Here is a 22,196-nt window from a genome sequence, read left to right as displayed (position 1 = left end):
CAAATTAGGGCTGCAACTGACGATTATTTTCATTATCAATTAATGGGTCAATTATTTTCTTGATTGATAGTTGGTTATTTTAAAAAGTGAGCAAACAGTCAAAAATGTCAATCAGTGTTTCCAAAAGTCTAAGATGACGTCTTCAAATGTCTTTTTTTTCTCACAACCCAAAAATATTCAGTTTAGTGTCAGAGAGAAGAAAAGTAATCAGAAAATACATTTACATTTAAGAAGGTATCAGAGAATTATGACTTTTTCCCCCCAAAACTCAAACCATTTAATCAGTTATCAGAAAAGTTGGCAATTCATTTAAAAATTGATTAATAATTGATTAATTGTTGCAGCTCTAATTCAACTATTTCCCACCTGTGTGTGTGACGGAGGTAGGCCTCTCCTTCCATAGATTCCCACTAAGGCATCTTTGCTCAGGGACACATTAAACTTCAGGTACATGGGATGATCAATGAAGACCTGGGACCTCCAGAAGATACCAGGAGGAATCTGCTGTGCGACCTTGCGCCCCACGTCAATCTCGCCCATATCTATATAGCTGTCATCTGGGAACAAGCTGTCCAATTTGCCTGTATTGCACACAAAGTAAATCGGTCAAAGAGATCACACCATTAATCCAGTGTGTGGAGGGCAGAGGGAGTCAGTCTGCTGAAGCATGAAAGTCTGACCATATCACAGATATTCAATCACACCCTGACAGCCAGAGAAAAAAAATATTATGAATGACCATCGCCAGCAATTCCAGTCCCAATTCCAGTGGAAGAGAAAGTACACAAGTTAGAATAATCTGACTGACTATCAGTCAGGTCCTCAAACAAAATTCTAGTTATGTCCTGAGGTGTTTTGATTTTATTCTTCTGAAATAACAAATTCAACTAAATTAGTTTCTCATTAAGCATCCACAAAAATCTGAGTGAAAATAACCATTCATAACTAAGAAAATCTAGTTTAAAAAACATCACATTTTGCTGTTTAGACCATTTCTGTGTGGGTGTGGCCAATCACATTTGTTGGGAATCTCCCTCAGGAGTCGCAACACAGAAGCTAAGTGATGTAATTTCTGCTGTGTGTGGACAGCAGCAAAATCATCTGAAAAAGGACTATAAAATCAGCATCAGTTAAGTGTACAATTTATTTAGAACATTCTCCCCGTTTTATTTCGCCGTCAGACACCCTTTCCCAACAGAGGCCCAAGCCTATGCTTTCTTCAAAGCCATGAGACTCCTTGGCCTAAATATTTACTTCTACCTGGCAGAACAGAGGAGTTGCCAGACTACCGCTGCCTCAGCTGGTTAGTTTATTTCTGTTTTGTGCAACTTTGGTGTTTAAACATGTTAGTTTGGCAGCAGGAGGCAGCAGGAGACCAGCAACTCCTGTCCTGCAAGGTAAAATAAATTTCAAAGGAGTCTTGGTGGTTGTGAAGAGAACATAAAATGGCAGCTTCAACTTCCCATCGAAAAGGGCTGTATAACAATATTTCGAATTTGAATGAAAACCAATTCCTAATACTTTTTAGACGCTTACTGTTATGTACATGAGACCCCAAATTACATGGTCAGAAGGTTTTAAGTTTGCAGATACTTTAAAATGAAATGATGAAATTAGGGCTGCAACTAACAATAATTTTCAGTATTGATTAATCTGTAGATTGTTTTCTTGATTAATCAATTAGTTGTTTGGCCCAGAAAATGTCAAAAAATGGTGAAAAATATCGAATACCAAAGACCAATGTTACACCCTCAAAGGTCTTGTTTTGTCCACAGCCCAAAGGTATTCACTTTATTGTCATAGATGAGTATAAATAACAGAAAATATTCACATTTAAGAAGCTGGTATCAGAGAATTTGGACTTTTTTTCCTTAAAAAAATACTCAAACTGATTAATCTATTATCAAAATAGTTGGCAATTAATTTAATAATTGATCCATAATCAATTAATCATTGCAGCTCTACCTGACGGCATCAATTATTTCAAAGCACTGGCATCATTAAACCTGAATCATGCTCTATATTCATTTAGTAGGGGTTGCTCGCTCAAACATGGTAAGTGTGTTGTTTTCTATTATCTATACACATCATACATCTTGTTCAAAGTAAACAGTGATGACAAGCTCTAAAAATATGATTTAAAAGGTTGAACATATGGAGCAAAAATGGTTGAGAAATACTGGAGAAAATGCAACTGATTCAAAACTGTGATAAAATACAGGTATAATTAAAGTGAAAGTAATAAAGTGAAAATTGTAATTATAGTAGAGAGGGATCTCTAATGCTAGTACCCGCTCAGGTACTAGCATATCCACTGCCAAAAATGGTCCATATGCTCCATAATACACCTTATATTGGACTCTGTGGAAATGGCAACATCTGTTTGCCCATGTAGATGAGCTAATTTCAGCAGCGATGTCTACTAAAGCAGACATCCATACAAACTACCCCCAGGACTTGGTGGCAGACACGGCTTTAGGTTACACGTGGCACGGCAGATGGCCTTCTTCTCAAAAGTCCATCAGTGGCAATAGGTTTTATCAGAGTAGACAGGATACACTCCTCGTCTCCCAGATCTGGGCTTTACATAATGCTACAACACACAGGCTCATTTTCCACATATTGGGGTGTGTTTGTATTTATGCGGCACATTAATGGTGTACTTATCAGGCTGTTTAAATAAATCATAAGCCGAGACCAGTGATAATGGGCCTCATGGTTAAATAAATGGTTGTTGTACTGCAAGCTAAACTACAACATAATGCTTTGATGGAAAGACAAGACTCCAAAAGCGAGAACTACACTGAATTTAAACACAGCTCACATCTGCATCACCTTGATAAAACATCAGATAGCTCATCATTGTTTCTGGTGACAGCACTGCAGAATGAGACTTATTTAAAAAACTATGGCTATTGATTTCCTATCAGCAACGGCTGCCATGCAGGGTCTAAGCTCAGCTGTAGTCATGCTTGTTGTTAGCTAAACACACTTTCTGCTGTCTAGTAAATGAAAAAGACAACTCCTGGATTCATCTATATGGTAATGACCCCATCTTCTACCTATTGTGGTCTGCCAGTGGCAAATCACATGGTTAAATCTGGGCCCATTTGTTCGAGAATGGAACAGAGCAAACTTTCCTCGAGTCGAGCAGTTGGTACCGTGGGGTGAGCACATGCTTTCTTTGGCTGCCAGGAAAGGCAGCCCAGACTAGGAGATGAAAGGATCACATCCGTTCTGAAGAGGACAGAGTGGCTAATCCCCCTCCAGCCCCTGGATACTCCGTCCCTTAAGCTGTCCCATTTTCTCCCTCCAGGAACAAATAACACTTTCCCACTTACAACAACTTTCATAGGATTACAATGCAGATCTCTGTGCATACCATGGAGACGTGTGAACACAATGTGAAACTGGATAACAAAATAATAACAAACTTGCTTGAGCTCCAAAATGTCATCCATAAACTTCAAGATTTGAAAAACTTTTCTCCTTGTGCAATGTTGCTCTTTTCTGATGTGGGTGCAATCTACAGTCTATTATAACCAAAAAAACAGCAGTATTTAGGTTGGTTTATTTAAATATTATTTGAACAGATACTGTGTATTTAATAATAATTGCACTTACTGTCATCTTTTCCCTTGCGGTCAGGTATTTCCAAGCCTGTGTTGCCTAGTGGTGGCAAGCTCAGGTCAGTGGGAAAAGGCAGACCACTTGTATTGTCCTCTGACAGCTGGTACATCTGTCTCTGCATGGGCTGCAGGTGCCAGTTTAATCCAAAAAGGTGCATGGCTGAAATATTAAACATAAAACAAACACAGGATTGTTTTAAGCAAAAAATTATTTTACATAAATAAAATACAACATATCCCCCATATTTCTCAATGAACTTCTTTTTTGGGGGGTAATTATCCAAAGGTGACAGCTGTGAGATGGAGAAACTGGAAGTAAATTCCAAAGGATAAAGAACAATACATGGCTTAATGGTTAATGGCATTTTTTTCAAAAGTGCTGAGCAGTAGGATCAGAAGATGAATGCTATCCTGACCTCATGGGACAACATCTGTCTCACCACACCAACTACGGCATGGACCATCCCCTGCACCCTGTTATTTTTCCAACCCCATTACCTTTCTATTCCCCTGCAAAACTAGGGGACAAAAGGAAACACACATCAGCAGGGAGACACCAGGGGTCTTTCAATGTGAACACAGTGGATGAAGCATGCTGATATTTTACAAGGTCGACAAAAGAAATGTCCTTTGGAACAATGGCAGTAGAGTGCAGGACAGAGGAGGAGGGGCTGACCATGACAGATCACCAATAAGAGAATGGACAAGACGAGCTTAGCAAGGCAAAAGCCACCTAGGAAGTCAATAGTCAGCAGAAAATGCCCAGAAACTCAATATAGCCATTTTATTGGTTTGTTGGTCCTTTTAAGCTCCTCAAGTAAATAACCATGCAATTCAATTATAAAGAGTGAAATTATCTGACAGTTTTAGACTGAAGCTGAGACTAAGACCTCTGCAGCCCTCTCAATGTTGTTTTCTTCAAATGTGTTCCTATGTTTTTCTTTTTATATAAGCATAAACTACTTCATGTCACCATAATAAGCCTAGGACATAGGACATACAGATCTAAATATAATATACAATTTCATAACTTATGCATAAACTATAACAGCTTATGATAAATGACCATTTATTTTATTTGATTTAAAGGCATAGTTGTTGTCCACTTGTATCTGATTTATTTAGGCAGATTTTGCCAGTCAACAAACAAAAAATAACAATGAGTCAAATGGATTCATATGACATCTTTACTGAACAAAATTTTGCTTACTAGTCATCCGACAATGTTAGAAAATACAATGTGATGAGAACATAATGACCATGATGGGATCCTTAAAATCTTGTTTTTCCATCAGTTTTTTAAATCCTTTGAAGATAAGCTTAAAGACAATTGAGCCATCTGGGTGGTAGCACACTAAGAAACTACTAACTCAATCTAATTCTTTAGCTGTCGTCTTGAGTATAATGGTATCATTATTGTTTTTGTTGATGAGCAACTCATTTATGGAAATACTTGAAAAAGTGTAGGCAAAAACAGGTTCTTTGTGCATCTTAGAGCAATGTGCAGCAGAGCCAGGTGCTTCTCAGAGCAGGGCAACAAACTTCAGATGAAAAAAGGACAGGAGCTCACTGCTTGATTTTCAGCCCATAATAGTGAAAACAGACCAACAATACTGTGTCTTCATAAAGAAAACTGCTTTATTTATCGTCAAATACCAAACTGAAGACCCTAAGTTGTTTCATTAGGCAATGGGTATCGTATCAAATCTCTCCAGTTCAAAATCAAGTGATCCACTCAGGTAAGAGGAGGGATTACTTGTCGAGGCTAAGCTATTAACTTCAGATTGACTGAAACCACCACATGAATGTGACAAGTAGCAGTTCGAACCATAGCGTGTAATGAATGGAGTGCATTTTGGTCATTCCCAGAGGAAATTCCATCAAATGCAAATATATAAGAGAACACTATCCTGCCTCGTTCCTCCATTTATGTTTGGGATGAAAGTAGGCTGGTACAGTACAGTATGCTACTGTATACCACCAAAAGATGTTGTGACGGCACACAGTACAGGGAGGAGGGAACAGCAGCTGCCAAAACCCACATCAAACAACTCTCACAATCACATTTCCAACAAGAAAACACATCTGATAATCTTAGGTCAACATAAATAAACAACAGTTAGTTTTCTTAGAAACTACTTCTAAATTGTTCCAGCGTGTTTGTCTCCAGCACAGACCTCTGGGCTTTTAATTTGTGCTGGAGGGAACCCAAACGTCTTTCCAAAACCATTTACTGCTGGCTAACGTCAACTTCAGCTGCAGCTCAAAATACCTTGTCATGTTTCATGATATTCAATTTATATTATTATTCAATTTATATTTTCATGATGCACTACACTACATACCACATGCTTATTGACATATTTAGATAGATGTGTGAAAAAAGATGGGTAGCAACAGTGGTTATGGGGGAAAACACAATGCAAACAATCCCTAGGATGATGAAAGTCCAACTATAATACCAGCATCTGTCCAGTGCTTGTGGAAGTGACTATGTCACTAAAGGACAACCAGTGAAGAGACAGATGGCTTTGTTTGTTATTTTGTAAGTTCCAGAAAGACATTCCTTTTGATTTGTAGCTCTACATTGACTGGCGAAATGGAGGAAGAGTCAGTATATGTTGCTGGCAGAACAATCGCAAAGTCACCAGGCAGGGTGTCATTCCAAGAGTCCTAGTAATCACGTCTTTGTGAGCCCCGTTCCTTATCCCATCCGTCCCTGAGGCCTTTAATGGAAAATGGTTGAAGACGCCTCCCATCCATACAGATTTACTTGAACGCCTTCTTGGTATCTATGATATGCAGAGCATTGGATCTGAGCCAGCAAAAAGCCTCCTGATTTTATTTTGCTTGCTTTTCAAACTTTGCGAACACTGCGCAATGACACTCAGAAGGATGCTGCAATTGGCTGCAAAATGAAGACAGGTTGTAGGAATAACAAGGTAGTTCTAATGAGATGGCTACAGGCAGAGACAAGCTGTGTCTGTGTTCCAGCGATGCCACTGACCTGTCAAGAGTACTGAACTTCGTAGCATCGCCCATCTTTTCCTGAGCACATGTTGTGCCCTCCTTTCGCTTATCTCTTGGCAGGAAGTTGGGTCACGCCATGTGCCAATTAGGGAACAGAGGTACTGTAGTACTGTACTGTAGTGAAGATTTCTCAGCCAATCTGAGGAAGTCAGTGCTTATTGCTGTGGGTCATCTGCCAACATTCCTGTGCTTCTATCCTCTGATCTGAAGAGCACTTTCCAACTAGTGCACACTTCAAGGGAAGCTATGATGAGTAGAACCCTTTTTTCCTCGTCCTACTGGTCAAAATCATCAAATGCTGTGAGCATCTAAAAAAGTCAAACTATGCTGAGGTATTTCAAAAAAGCCAGGATGGAATACAGACTCTTACATGTCTTGGACTGAAAAATGTTATAACCATATGGCTAATTAATCTATTTAAAACTTCAATGAAAATGTTAAACTTGACAGTCATCAGTTGCTCATTTCTCGCCAAACTGAATTCATTTTTGTAATATTCATGTTGGGAAGATCTTGATTCTAGAAATTATAAATTTCAATATAAACCATTCCTCCAAATATTACACCACTCTTCATTTCTCAAAAAACAAAGGACTAAAAACAAAATGAAGCTTTATATATAATGGACTGAAGAATATTTTTTGTTTATGCTTTTGTTCACTTGATGCTTCATCTGATAGTTTAATTTTTTGTGTAAATTTTCAGTGCAAACAAGATTTTCATAATTTTCATCATTGTGTCTGGAATTTGGGTGGTGTGATATGCATCATGGAGTATTTCAACTGGTATTCCTGCAGTAAGGAATGGCTGATAAGTAATTGTGGGTACAGCTGCAGTGTTGTGTGTTGAGCTGAGTGTAACTTAAAGACAAGTTCCACAGTATATCTTACATGAATGCGCCATTGTGTTTCAACAACATCAACATGTCTTTAATAACTGCGGAAAAGATCAATATGTGGTGCAAAGTCCAACAACCCAGAGTCTACTTCAGTCAACCCAGATCCATATTTTCTGTGTGCTGACAACATAGAAACTACACCACTCGCCTCCATCTCCCATTACAGATCGCAGTCAGACATGGGTTTGGGAATCGTGAATGAAATGTACATGAAACATATAAATAAATTCTTGAACACATGAGCACAACAAATACCAGTGTTTATGAATATATGTAGCTGGAAAATGGAAAAGCATCATCACTAATGCTATATATTTTGCAAAAGCATACAACAAGCAGTGGAATGATGCATGTCTGACAGCTATATGTGGCTTAAACACTTGCTGATTTTCACTAATTGGTAGCAATGGTATGGAGATGTTCAACTGATGTTTGCTTGGGATGTGTGTGATCAGTTGACTACATGAATAAACGCTCACTAGTTGGCACCAGAAATACTAGTCAGTCAAACTAAATATTAATAGCTCCGACAGACGGCAGCCCCCATCTGCCCTCGTCAGTGACCTGATGTTGTAATACAGCAAGGTGGGAAGAGGAAAGTGGGACAGATGACATCTTGTAAGACCAACGTGGTTTGGCAGTATTTTTTTTTATCTAGAAAATGAAAAAAGGTGGTATGTGGGCTGTGTCAAAAATGAACCGGGCACTTAACCAGAGCAATATGTAACCAAAACCAGCACAGGCATGTGGATGTTAATGTGCTGGTGCTAGCACTGCTAACATTAACCACTCATGCAAACCAATAGACACTGTGTACCCACAGATGCTGTGATCCTGCTCAGTCTGAAAAGATAAAGCATTCAGTGAGTTGCAATTTGTTTTTTGCTTAATGTGATTAATGGCTTCAAACAAGTCTTAATCCACACAATATTTGTTTGGGCAATGTTGAACCTAACTGATTAATTCATACTGCTCAATCTTGACTGTTTTCTGGGTGTTTTCTGAAATTTAGAATTTTAAAATCTCTGTTTGATGAAATTCATTATCAAAGCAGTGGAGTATTTCTTGAAACAAGGCAGTAATGTTCTGAAGAACTTAAAGACAGACACACTGGCAAAATCTGTACTGCAGATGTGGATGATCATGCAGTGAATTTTTTTTTCTGGGACCCAACCTCTTTGTCCTTGGCTGGATACCCAGGGTGAATGGAAGTGAACACAGGAGGATACTGATGACCTTAAAATGAGGAACATATAACAAATGTGCTAATGAGTGAGCGACCACAGAGAAAATAGTGCCATCTTAAACCCCCAACCTTTTTACACTTCAAAATGTGCCGATGTACAAAGCTGTGACAAAATAAAACCATGCTGTAAGTCAAAACATCTGTCATGAGGCATAATTGGGTTCATTAGACATCTCACCCAGAGTTCCCAATTACAGGCCTCAATAATTAATTGCACTTGAAATTAAATGTATTTTCTCATCAGCCTTTAATTAAACATGGCCCTCGTTCTTGATTGGAAATTCCGATCTTAGGGTGAGGTTTGGTCTCCAACATGTTTACTTGTGGTGTATCGGGAGATGCTATGAGTTTTGCAGGGTATAATTACACAGTCTGATTAAGCACTATCAGGATGATGGGGCTCTTTGGCTTTTGGCCAAGTCACAAGCAGTAAACTGTAGACACATACTGTATCTGTACTCCTACAGCCAAACCACACTGCTGATGCCAACAAGAACCCAAACCAGAACTTGCTCACACCCATCGTCATTGATTTCAAATTACTGGATACGAAGATAATCACCATGAGCAGCAACCAGCTGATTCTTCTTTTAATCCAGTGCTGTTCTGAATTTCAAATGAAACAATTTAAATGGCTCTGGCGACAAAAAAATGAATAATCTGATTTTAGTTCGTTTGGCCTCGAGGAGAAGCAGAAACGATAGCTTTCGTGATTGTTACAGCATAATGCATATCTATAACAAATGTCCCCAATGAAGAATCCATTTATCTCACTGATGAAGGCCATGCAGAAGGATCTGGCTGTTCTTTCATTGACTTCATGCATATGAACTAAAATGTTCTCACCATCCTTCTATTTGAAAAACTGTTTCTGTGTGAGACTGAATTCAACTCTGCAACCATTTATATGTTAAACAGGTATTCACAGCCAATCAGATGTATTTTATACAGAAAAAATATATTAGCTAGAAGTGTGTATCAACTCCTTATTTGAATTTGTAACAACAGACCAGACCAGAACTTTCATTACTTCCATAAAAAAGGTACTGCTAGCTTTTAAATGTAGGTCATCCTTGAAACTGTCTGCCAATGGAGGCAACAACAATATTCAATAATACCTCAATCCAGACCTCAAACATACCTATTTGACATTACTTTTTCTAAAGTCTTTATGTCTTCTCTGCCATCACTGCACTACAGGAAGTTCTGTCACTTATTCCTTTTAAATATTCTTTGTGTTATCCTTCTGACCCTCCTCTGGTTTTGTTCATCATATCCTCATCCCAAACATTAGTCAAGTTCATAGCACTAATTCAGTCAACATGTGGTTTACTTACCCCACCCATAGCCCAGAAAGCTGTTGCTATGTGACCTTATGTATACCCCAAAACCCCTCCACTGGAAGAAACCAACCTTAAAATTTCACTGGAACTTTGGCCTACCCACAATCCTTGCTGTGTCCCATTCCTTCTCTACCTGACCGAACTGTTCCTCCTGACACTGCAAACTGATAAAGTTCTTTGTATAATTCTTTGTTTTAAAGTAATATCAAACATCCCCTTACAAGCAAATGTGTATTTTGCTAAGACATCTCTGATTGATTAACCAATAATGATTTAACCTCTAAAATGCTGGAAAATACCAGGTCTCAGAAAGAAGGTCTCTGCCACTCATGAAGACTTAAATTTTATTTTACTGGCACAGCTACAGCTCACTTGGAGTACACATAAGATGAAATGGGTAGGTAGCATGAACAGTGATAGACAGCATAGTTGAACAGACCAGAGGCTATACTATGAAGGAAGCTCAACATAGCCAGGCTTTCTTTGCAAGAGCTAGCTCAACAAAACCTGAAACCCCAGTCAGAAATCATGAAGGTGGTTATCAACTTTCTTTGTCAACCCAGGCTTTCTTCTTCTGGCTCTGTGCACGCTCACAGAAAAGGGGGCGTTTGACACGTAATTTGATTCTTCTTCCACAGACATGGACCGGCGCCTACTTCAGTCAAGAGGAACAAATCGTGATAATGGAGAGCTTTGAAGAATGTATAAAAACATATTACAGAAAAAAAGCATCACTTTTAGCAAACAGGGCAAGAGAGGAGTACTGTAAGAAAATTACTAATCGACTTAATGCACTCTTAATGCCTGCCTTTACCACTGCACATTAAACTTTAAATTTGATACAGCGTATTTAAACATGTCAGTCTGACACTATCCCATTATGAAAGATGCATAGTAAATGAATGTAACTGATTGATTATTATTTGTGATAAATAGAATGGACTAATCTATTTTCTAAACGGTGTTATGAGCAATATCAGCGATGAAAAAAGGGACCTGGCAGCAAATGAGGATCAAGCATAAAAACATAATTCAAAATGTTTGTAGTTGCTTCATCATTCTTCTAGTGTGTGGATTACCTGCTATGTAACATTCAAAGTTAATATGACCTGAGGCAAATAGGTTCCCATGGTAACGTGATGCATATAGTTTGTGCTGTTGTAATTACATTACACTGCTTCATTCAGTGACATTATTAACAGCTCAGCAGATTTGCATATATAACGTCTTCCTTCAGCCAAGAATCTATATCACCCATAAAAAATATCATCAGGGAAAGAATCAGTTAAAGCGATAGTTTACCCAAAAATGAAATTTCGCTCAATATCTACTCACCCCTGTGCTGATGTGAGGATGGGTTCACAAAACAGGTGTTAAATGGCGTCTTTTTGGGTCAAATTTCAATGTTGCGGCTTACGGACAATTGGATTACACCACATAAGCAGTTTGGAGACATTTCGTGTAGTTTTTTTGTGTTCTTTTTTAGATTTTAAAACTGGCCACCATTCACTGCAACACTGTTTTTCGCTGAAGCTCTGGGAGTGTTTTGTGAACTGGAGGTCTTCACCCATCCTCACATCAACACAGGGGTGAGTAGATATTGAGTGAAATTTCATTTTTGGGTGAACTATCGTTTTAAAGGGCGTCACTTTTTACTGCTTGTTTAATCTGAAACTCTGAACTCATAACTTGCTCCAGACCAGGGTATATATTCAGCAGGTTACTATGGTTATCTAACCAGATGAAAAAAAAAGAGCCACCTTCGTGACATTGAAAACTACATAGACATAAATTCTAAGTAAGAACACAGAGTTGGGAACACAGATTACAATATGATCTCTGAGATATATGTAGAAAATTACTTGCAGGAACCACTTACATGTACTTCTAACTTACACAAGACTGTTTACCTATTTCACATTTACTAGTGAAATTATCTGCAAACTGGCTTGTCTATAGATCACACAGATAACTAAGAGACTGTATTATCAGATATGAATAATAATTCCCTTGCGGAATGACAGCAGTCAAAAGGAGCAGAACTGATTTAATAGCCTAACTCGGATAGCACAGCTGGCTGTCCTCACCCAGCTGGGACCTGGATATGCTGGTCAGGGAATCTTAAATCAAATAAGAGGAATATTCTAAATGTGCAGTCCTCTCTTGTGTGATGGCTGATATCTTTTTAATTCATTCCCTATTTGACCTATTCACAAGAGCAAGAACTGGACTCCCCATCTCTGCAGATTCAGTCAACCCAATCTATGAATGATAATGTTATTTCGCACGAGGTGCGTGGGCGAGGAGTCAATCTATGAGTCCCTATATAACTACGCTCATATATGGCACAGACTGCAGATTCAACACTATTAAAACGGATGATGGTGGGGACACAATAGAGCATGGATTCATCCTGTGTCTGCAGTTAAGTGGGGGGTGGAGATGGGGGCGGATAGGTGGAGGCACCCACCCTGGCGTGCGGAAGCATCAGAGGTGACTCACCGATGAAGTAGGCCAACAGGAAAAGAAGTGTTACTGAGATGAGGATGGCACTGAGAGCAGCACATTTCCAGTTGCAGTGCTTATAGGGCTTCTTCAGGCTGAAGGCAGGTCGGGAGAAGGTGTTTCGAGGCAGAGGGCGTGGGGGAGGCGAGTACACCGTGCTGGAGGTCAAAGGGTATCCTGGTGATGTTGTGCAATACATTGGTGATGTTCCACCTGGCTTGAACAGGAAATGCCTAGAAAAAAATACATTTTCTTGTTAGTCTTGATAGAAAGTCTAATTTCTCTGGGATGTCTGTCATCATAGTGTAGGTTATTGTCTATCCAAGTGCAGTCCCTTCCACTGGTAGTAATTCAGTTTCCAAGCATATTCAATACTGTTACCATAATCACGCTTCAGCTAGATTAGTGAGAATATTAAAGCATACTGGGTTGTGCTCAGTCGAAACTGTAAATCAATATTAAATCTAATTTACAGGATTAGTGACCGCAGCTGGCTCATGTTTACGTATTCATGCCAGCGTGGTAAAGAGTAATTCCCAGTAACTATGTGTCAAGGCTGTCCAGACGAGAGATACAGTATATAAGGTTTTGGAGTGGAGTGGAGCAGATTTATTCGCCCTTGAAGAACATGGCTGGCTATCTCAGAAAACATGTGTAGAGCTGCATGTCCAAGAGCCATCCAAGAGCAGCCCATCAGAGAGTCAGTGGCAGCAGCACTGTTGTCAAGGCCGTTTTACTGACAAGTTTACAAGAAGCTCTGGAGTGACAGTGACATGAACGTGATTGAATGTCACATTACAATGTATGATGTGGAAAGTCACTGAGACCATATTTTATTTATAAATATCAGGACAAATCTGTCCTATTCTAGTAATAGGAGATAATATGGGCAACTGTATTTCATAAAGCGGTCATGCTTAACATTAATCAAAAGCAATACAACCCAACAATGTGACTTAATGCAAATTGTTAGTTGCATTAAACAGGGAAGGGACAAATCCAGCAAAGATTCTAGCACTGCAGGAGACATACACAGATGATTGACGGCTTTTCAAAACAGAGGATGTTTGATGGAAAAATAGTGCAGGCATCACTATTGTTTTCATGGCAAAGCAGATTCTGACAGTACTCTGAGCCAGATAGCAAACATGCAACATACCCGTCGTTGTACGAGGCATCATGGCGTGCTGATGCCAGAATGTCCATCTCAATGAGGTTGTCCTGTAAAGTCTCTAGGAATGTCTGCTTTGCTATGTTTCTACACACAGGTGGAAAGATGGATATGAAGCTAGGGTGAGACGTGCGTGCAAAAAACACAGAAATGCCAATACAGTATGTGATCACCAAGCCAACATCAACAACAACAACAACAACAACTGACAAATGGAGATCAAGACAGACGGCGTGGGACAAAAGAAACCAAGGCCCTTATGGAACTACTTCTACAGAGGTGTGAGACAAATAACATCTATCTGTCTTGTTCCCCTCATTTGGGCACTGCCATACCTTGTTTTGTACGAGCCCTGCCCTTCTCTGCAAGCGTCTTGTTCCTCTCTGATAAACATTAGAGTATTCTGGCTCCTTTAAGGTTGTGATTGGAAGAAAACAATGCATCACTTACAAATAAAAACCTTAGGGTTTCTAACACTTATTTCAGACAAAACATATCTTAATTTCATTTCAATAACAAATAAACTTGTTACTAAAGTTTCATAGTTTACACACTGGATAGTATCCTTATGTACAGTTGTTTTTTAGTTAATTCTAACACTGAAAAAAAAGCACATTTTCATTTAATTCTCAAGTTTCTACAGGCACATGTCTCATTTCTCCCAAAGTGCACCCACCCTATGAGAGCTCTGTTCCATAAGGAAACACTGCAGCAATGCAATGGAGAAATGAACTGTCCACATGCAATGGGCAGGCTGAACACGTTCAGCGGGACCAGAGAAAAGCCTTGTTTTTGATCCGTGACCCGATCATGGTCTCTCAAGTTTGTGTTTTGGAGAAGAATGGAACTTTTAATGGAGAGAGAGAGATGTTTGGCAGGAACTTTAAAGAAAATGGTGAGGCTGGTGAGGGCCATCCAACTGCTGGCATCTCTCCGGTGGCAGAACAGGATGAGACCTACCGGTGCAGAATTTATCAGGGCCATTAAATTTAACAAAAGTGAACAGGGAGGGCTATTGTAATAATATTAACAAAGTAAAGGTGACATTTAATATTTCTTTGTCCATGTGGATATTACTAATGGTTTCAATTTCATTATTGGAACTTTAGTGGTTGATCTTTTTTCATGGCAATGGGTCATAAATACTACATATGTGGTTTGAGCAGCACTCTTGCCTATTGCAGATCCATTCTCCTCACCATCTGTTTTCTGTTCCACAGGGAATACCTGTGCAGGATTAACTCTGGAGCTGGATGACGTGTAATCATTCATTATACCGCTAACTGTCCTTCTACTAGCTGAAATTGATGCTCATTTTCCTGTTGACTGAACCGTCTCACAGAAACTGAAGGAAGAGACAGCGATTCTGTTCAAGGCTGCTTGTTTAGCCATGCCAAATTAGCTATTAGCTTTTCTCCTGTCAGCAGCAGTTTCATTTATGGCAACATGTATACTATATACACTATAGAGAATATAGTGATCTTAATGACTTTTTAACTGGTTATGAAACAGTCTCAGTTTATTACTGGCACCTCTATATGACCTCCATAATTTAACGAGACCTGGTACTGGGTCGGATTCAACATGAAATGATGATGAGATGAAACAAGCCTGTGTTTACATTTTTCCAGGCAAAGTTACAGTGACTCATAATTTAGCTAGTTAAAAAAGGCAGAAGGAGATCTATATTTCAATAATTTTTATTTTTGACATGTATTTTTTGGTCATTACAATGGATCACATTTGTCCCCAGGCCATGCCAAAATCAACAAATTTTAAAAAGATCAAAATAATTACAGAATCTAAATAAAGTAAAATGTTTTTTGTTTTTTTTTTACATTTTATTGTCTAATAACTTTCTTAAAACTTGAGGCCACCAAAGGATTTTTATTTAAATTTGCTCAGCAAGTGACCTGGTCATACTGAGAAGATGGGCTTTATTCGGGCAATTTTTCTACTGCTAGCACAGTAGTGTGATCATTACAAGGTTTGAGATAATTTGCCATGCTATTTTTGAATTCATATTCCCTTGCAATAAGACCAGCCAAAGAAATACCAACAGATATTCCCTTTGTTACAATAACACTTGACAGATGTACTTCACACAAGAGTCTCCTATTGAGAAATGAGCTGGAGAACTGAACACTGATTAATATGAAATAAATAAAACTCAGGGCTGAAGTGGAGGAGCTATGAAGCCTGCTCACAGGAGCCTGAATGTAATTTTGCAAGAACTCTTTTATATCCAATGCGATTATAATTACTCTGCTGCTTAAACTCAATAGCTTCCACTGTTAGGATTGCTAACATTAGACCCAAAAACAGGACTTTTCTCTTGTTTGCCACAAAATCATGTTCATCACAAACGTAGGCCTTTGCCCCTAGCAGGATAGTTTCCATTTTATTGCTTTGCTCCTTGTTAGCACAGTGGTAATCTAATATGGAGCAGACAGCATGAAAACCTGTGTTCAATGGCACCAGCTCAAGCTCACTCTTACAGCTGCCAACATCTCTATACATTGTCTGGGAGACAAGTTACACAGTACCTTGTTTCCAGGGGGATGTTGCTGTTGAGTAGCCAGTTGTCCTGCGCGCTGCCAGAGTCTTGACCGCTGGCTGGACCCTCAGGGGGAACAGAGCTGTCTGTGGGCGCGGGGCTTGGGTTGCTCCGCGGCGTGTAGTTGCCCCTGTTCAAGGAGTTAATGGAGGCTGCATGGTGCTGATGATTGGGCGAGTGGGAGTGGGAGAGCGGTAGAGGGGGGGTCCGCAGCCGAGAGTGGTTTTGAAAGGCTCCGTCTGAAAGCAAAAGAGGAAAGAAATAAAACACATTGCAGATATTTTAACAATTAAATGTTTGCTTTGAGGCTCTTTTGAATCTTGGTTACCTTTGGAAGCACAATCAAAAACAGAGTGTTTTAAATTACGGCACACTCCAAAAGATTTGTGAAAGTGTGTATGTGTGTGTGTCAGCAGTGTAAGAATAACCTCTTGGTGTTATTTTAACTCCCTGAGCATCGACATTCTCATAGACAAACGATTAGCCGTAGTTTCACCAGCAGCCCATAAATTAACACCTAAACTTGAGACTAATTTCACTGAAGAGCTCCAAAGCCCTTATGTGAACCACTCTCTAAAAAAGCCCCTCCTCTGCTCATTATTTCTCCCAACTGGTCTCTATCAGACTCAGGTCTCTGCAGGTGTTTACTTGGACCAGACACTGGCTCCTGTGTAAACAGACGAGTTGGCCTCCTCTTGAAACTGACCAATTCTTTACGATTTTTTTTGACATTTATTTAGCCGGGGAAGGATGTCTGAGAATGTGCAGTCTTCCTTAAAAAAAAAACAAAAAAACAATTTCACTCTTTCTAGTGTAAAATATTTTACTACTGCCACCACTCAACAGAAGATTTGATTCAGATTTCAAAAAGTAGCAACATTAGTCATTACCAGAATCCAGAGGTGGGAAGTAACAAAGTACAAATATTTTGTTACTATACCTACGTAGGTTTTTCATGTATATGTATTTGATAGCAACTTGTTACTTTTATTCCCTACATTTTAACACAAATATCTGTATCCAATCCAATCCAACTTTATTTGTAAAGCACTTTATAAGCAACCGCAGTGGACCAAAGTGCTGTACAGAAATAAAATACAAGAACAGATTAAAAGACATAAAACAACTATACAATTTAAAGCAATAGAAAAATAAAAATTAAACAAATATATATATATATATATATATATACATATACATACACACATACATATGCACATACATACAATACATTCAACATCTCACATGATGTTAAAAGCCAGGGAGAAGAGATGGGTTTTAAGATGTGATTTAAAAACAGGCAGCGAGGAGGCCTGTCTGATGTGGAGAGGCAGATCATTCCACAGTTTAGGTGCTGCTACAGCAAAAGCACGGTCACCTCTGAGCTTTCGCTTAGTTTTAGGTACACTCAGGAGCAGCTGATCAGCTGACCTGAGAGAGCGGAGGGGTGTATAAGGCTGCAGCAGTTCGGAGAGGTAGGGCGGGGCGAGACCATTTAGGGATTTAAAAGTAAATAAAAGAATTTTAAAACTGATCCTAAAATGGATGGGCAACCAGTGAAGTGAGGCTAAAATGGGGGAAATGTGCTCGTGCTTACGTGTGCCAGTTAAAAGACGTGCCGCAACATTTTGCACCATCTGAAGACGAGCGACAGAGGACCCACTAACCCCCACATAAAGTGCATTACAGTAATCCAGCCTAGTGGTCACAAAGGCGTGGATTACTGTTTCAAAGTGCTGTTTTGAAAGAATCGGTTTAATTTTGGCAAGTTGCCTCAATTGGAAAAAGCTTGACTTAACAACCGACCTGATCTGACAGTCAAGCTTGAGATCAGCATCTACTTTAACCCCAAGATTAGTGACAGTTGGCTTAATGAACTGGGCCAGGGAACCCAGATCTACAGGGGGAGCCCCAGTGGTGCCACCAAAAACCATCACCTCTGTCTTTTTCTCATTAAAATTTAAAAAGTTTAAAGCCATCCAGGCCTTTATGTCATCAAGACACCTGAGTAGCGGTTTGACAGAATAGGAGTCTTTCTTTTTGAGAGGGACATAAATCTGACTGTCATCTGCGTAACAGTGGAATGAGATACCATGATTTCTCAGTATGGAACCAAGTGGAAGCAAGTAGAGAGAGAAGAGAAGGGGCCCTAAAACTGAGCCCTGTGGGACCCCACATGAGAGACGAGCAGAGGAGGACACAGAGTCACCAAGGCTGACACAAAAAGTTCGATCAGCCAAGTATGACCTGAACCACTCCAGTGCTACACCCCTGATACCCACCCACTGTTTCTGTAGTTTCTACTCCTTTCAAAACAGGCTTTCTTTACTTCAAATGCATTTAAGGGTAATTATGGCTAATTTTTACTTTGCATCATTGGCTGCTGCCTCCCAACATCACAGATGACTTCAACCTAAATGAATGGGACAATTACACTTAGAAAACACAATTCCTTAGTGTCTCCATCAGTGCATATCACGTACAACAAATGTAACTACGTAAACAATAGAGTGATTTGCAATCTGCTAATCAGCATATGCTATTTTTGTAACCTCTCATCTTTAAACCTAACAAGGCAAGAAAGACGTACCACAAGAAAAAAAGACATAACAAGATGAAAAAGACGTAATAAGATGAAAAACAACATAAAAGACTATTACTAAAACGACATAAGGTGAAAAAGACATGACAGGACATAAAGACGTAACAAGATGTTAATGACGTAACAAGATAAAAAGACAAAAATGACATAAGATGAAAAGATGTAGTGACAAAGATGCAAAAGAAGGCAGAAGATGTAACAAGACCAAAAAAACAACATAAAATATATGTCAAGATGAGAAAGATGTAACAGGACAAAAAATGTAGAAAGAGGTGAGAAGACAAAATAATATAAAAGACATGACAAAACAGAAAGACAAAACAGACAAGAGAGGTTGACTTTGGAGAAAAGATGAGGTTCAGATAGTGCTGCACAGAAACAGTCAGTAAAAATATCATTCAGAGAGCTACTTTTTACTTTTATACTTTGAGTAGATTTTCAGAGCCTGTATCTTTTCACTTTTACATCAGTAAAGAAGTTGAATCAGCACTTTTATTTTTATCAGAGTCTTTTTTCCACAAGTATCTGTATTTCTACTTGAGTAAAATTGTGTGTACATTTGTTACCACTGCCAGATGCATGTCATTATCAGATTTGCAGTGGTCAACCTACTTCGAAGTGATTCCAGATGTCACATACTGTTTCAGAGCTTTTAGCAGCCAAAACGTGTTTTTTAGGTCTTTTGTCACTTTACATCAGAAGATTTGAAACTATCAGATATGAAATCCAGAAAAACAGGTTGCATCCAGTGGTCCTACTGTACATGCACTATTTGACACAGTGCTTTCCACAAGAAAGAAGACTAAGATGTCCTTGTGCATCCATTTATTTCCACATCTGCTAAGCCATTCATCAATCAATGAACTCCTGGCTTTACACAGAGTGAAAGAGTGGCTTTTCTTTATAGCAGCAAGGCTCCTTTATTTCACAGATATCCACAACACTAAATTGCCAATTTACAGCAGAGAGAGTGGAATATAGACACACAGAAGGCTTATTTTGTATAATCAGCTCCTTCATTAAGGCGACATCTCCTCGCACCAGTCAAGAAGCTTAGACTCATTTTAGATTTTTTAAAGATCAAGAGCAGGAAGCTGCCATATCAACATGTGTCAATCAAGCAGATTGATAAACAAACTGCTGAGGTGCAAAACTGGCTGTTCTGAGAACAAAGTAGCATTAAGCTCCAGTGCTTGAGGCATTTCAAGAAAGTGTAAAGATAGCCTGTTGTGTTCACAGGTGATCTGCTAATGAATGGCTCAGCAAGGAAAAACAAGACAAAATGTAGTGTGCCACATTTAATTCTGAAGCTCCTGCTTAAGTCTCTTCCTCCAGGGCTTTCAACATCCAAGTCCTTTCAAGGACCAGTGTGTAGGAATTAGTGGCATCTAGCAGTGAAAGAGCAGATTTCAACCAGCTCGCCTGCCAAGTGTGTAGGAGAAACTACAGTGGCTGTGAACCTTGTGCAAAAACCAAAAGGCCTTCTTTAGAGCCAGTGTCCATTCTGGACTACTCTAGAAAAAGACTGTATATCATGATTCATGCTTCCAAAACCAATGCACACACATTCTGCAGAATCATTGCCATACTGCATAGAAAAATAGCAAATAAAATCTTTTTTTTTTAAAGTAAACTATATTTTTTAAGTCAAATGTTACATTTGTGCTATATAATATATATCAATCTAGTGCTATAAGAATAATATATATGATGATTGAACACACATGTTGTTAAGAATGTGAAGTAAAATTGCTTGATTGTTTGATAAAGTGATATTACAACAATCGCAATGCTAATTTCTATTAGCTTATCAATGGGAATTACAATTATGTGTTAGCAACAAAATAATGCACTACGTGCTAGTTAATTCTATGAAGAAAAATTGATTCAGCAATCCAAAATTTCTATACATCCTCACATGTACATGTTTCCAAATTTCATAAATTTACATTATGTACATTTCATTAGCCCTCAACAGAAAAAGAAGACTCCATTTTGAACCTGGCTTACTGTCATATTGTCCACATATTTTATAGGATGAACCAATGACTGAAATCATTTTATTTCTTTTTCATTTTGGAGAGAGTGCTATATCACGCATCTGTCGCACTGACAGATGGTTCCATACTGAGCACACTTTTGCACAATGCTGCCCTCGTAATTAGCTGAGCCACTGAGACAGAGAAGGCACACCACAGTCCTGATGAACAATAGACTGGTGTGAGGTAAACCCACACAGTTGTTGATGACCTCCCTCCTGCTCAGTAATGTACCTGATCCCCAAAGCCATTAATAAGGTTATGCTAATTCGATACAGGGACAGCACAGACATACGCAGTGAAATATATCACAAGGACAAATGCATCACTGCTCTGGAATGCATTTACTGCTCGGTAAACAAATACTTTACTTCCTATGACGATGAAGCAAATGTGGGGCAACTAGTAATTAATTTTTCTAACACTTGGTAACTTTGTTTTCCCAGAGGACCATGCTTGCAATACATTTTAAGAGTCATGCTATGGCCTCATAAATTAATCACAGTAAGCTTCACCAAAGTATTATTTCCTGCAAGTCCACTGCGTGGGCTAGCAACACACTGCAGTATTTTGTCCATTATAAATTAAACTTGATAATGACACTGTATGAAATACAACCAATATGACCAATATATTGATTGAATGATAACAATATTGGCTTATCACAGTTATGTTGGCCTGTATCAGTACAGCATATATGTTGTCCAACATGCGCATATATCATTTTTTATTAACAGAACATAATGCAGATTGCAGGTCTTATTTGTTAGCTTTATAGGCAGCATTTTATGTATGTTTGATCCTTTTTCTTCAGTCAGGTTTAATATATTCATAGAATTTCCTGTATTTGTGTGTTGTTGTTTTTTTTACTGTGTCAATGTCCTGATCATTTACTATTATGAAACTATAAAATGTCCTGCATCCATTATATAATCTTGTCACAAGTGTAAACTACTTATGAGGGATTATTGCAAAAAAAAATGTGTTTTTGTACATATTCTACATTCTGTATAAAGAGAAGATAAAATAAGACAAGACAAGACAAGACAAGACAAGACAATAAGATAAGATAAACTTTGTTACAGCTGCTCAAAAAGTACAGGTAGACAAAGTACTAAATAGAATAGTGATAAAAATAGAATGCAAATATAAAAGACTAAAATCTAAAATATCAAT

The 22,196-nt window shown here is 38.7% G+C and overlaps 1 protein-coding gene across 1 annotated transcript in view; it reads right to left on the bottom strand.

Annotated features, from left to right (window-relative positions):
- tenm4 (teneurin transmembrane protein 4) overlaps window positions 1-22,196 on the bottom strand; it is a 184,204-nt gene that overhangs the window by 84,995 nt on the left and 77,013 nt on the right. The window contains exons 5-10 of the mRNA XM_084717417.1: window positions 16,369-16,618; window positions 14,158-14,232; window positions 13,811-13,909; window positions 12,649-12,884; window positions 3,625-3,789; window positions 367-581 (exon numbers count right to left, since the gene is read on the bottom strand). Of these exons, the coding sequence (XP_084573543.1) occupies window positions 367-581; window positions 3,625-3,789; window positions 12,649-12,884; window positions 13,811-13,909; window positions 14,158-14,232; window positions 16,369-16,618 (1,040 nt within the window). The remainder of the gene's footprint in view (window positions 1-366; window positions 582-3,624; window positions 3,790-12,648; window positions 12,885-13,810; window positions 13,910-14,157; window positions 14,233-16,368; window positions 16,619-22,196) is intronic.

Source organism: Lutjanus erythropterus, chromosome 4 (assembly GCF_056507025.1).
Source record: "Lutjanus erythropterus isolate fLutEry1 chromosome 4, fLutEry1.hap2, whole genome shotgun sequence".
NCBI lineage: Eukaryota > Metazoa > Chordata > Actinopteri > Lutjaniformes > Lutjanidae > Lutjanus > Lutjanus erythropterus.
The sequence above is the reverse complement of the archived record's forward strand: the minus strand, read 5'-3'. Positions and strand labels throughout refer to the sequence as shown.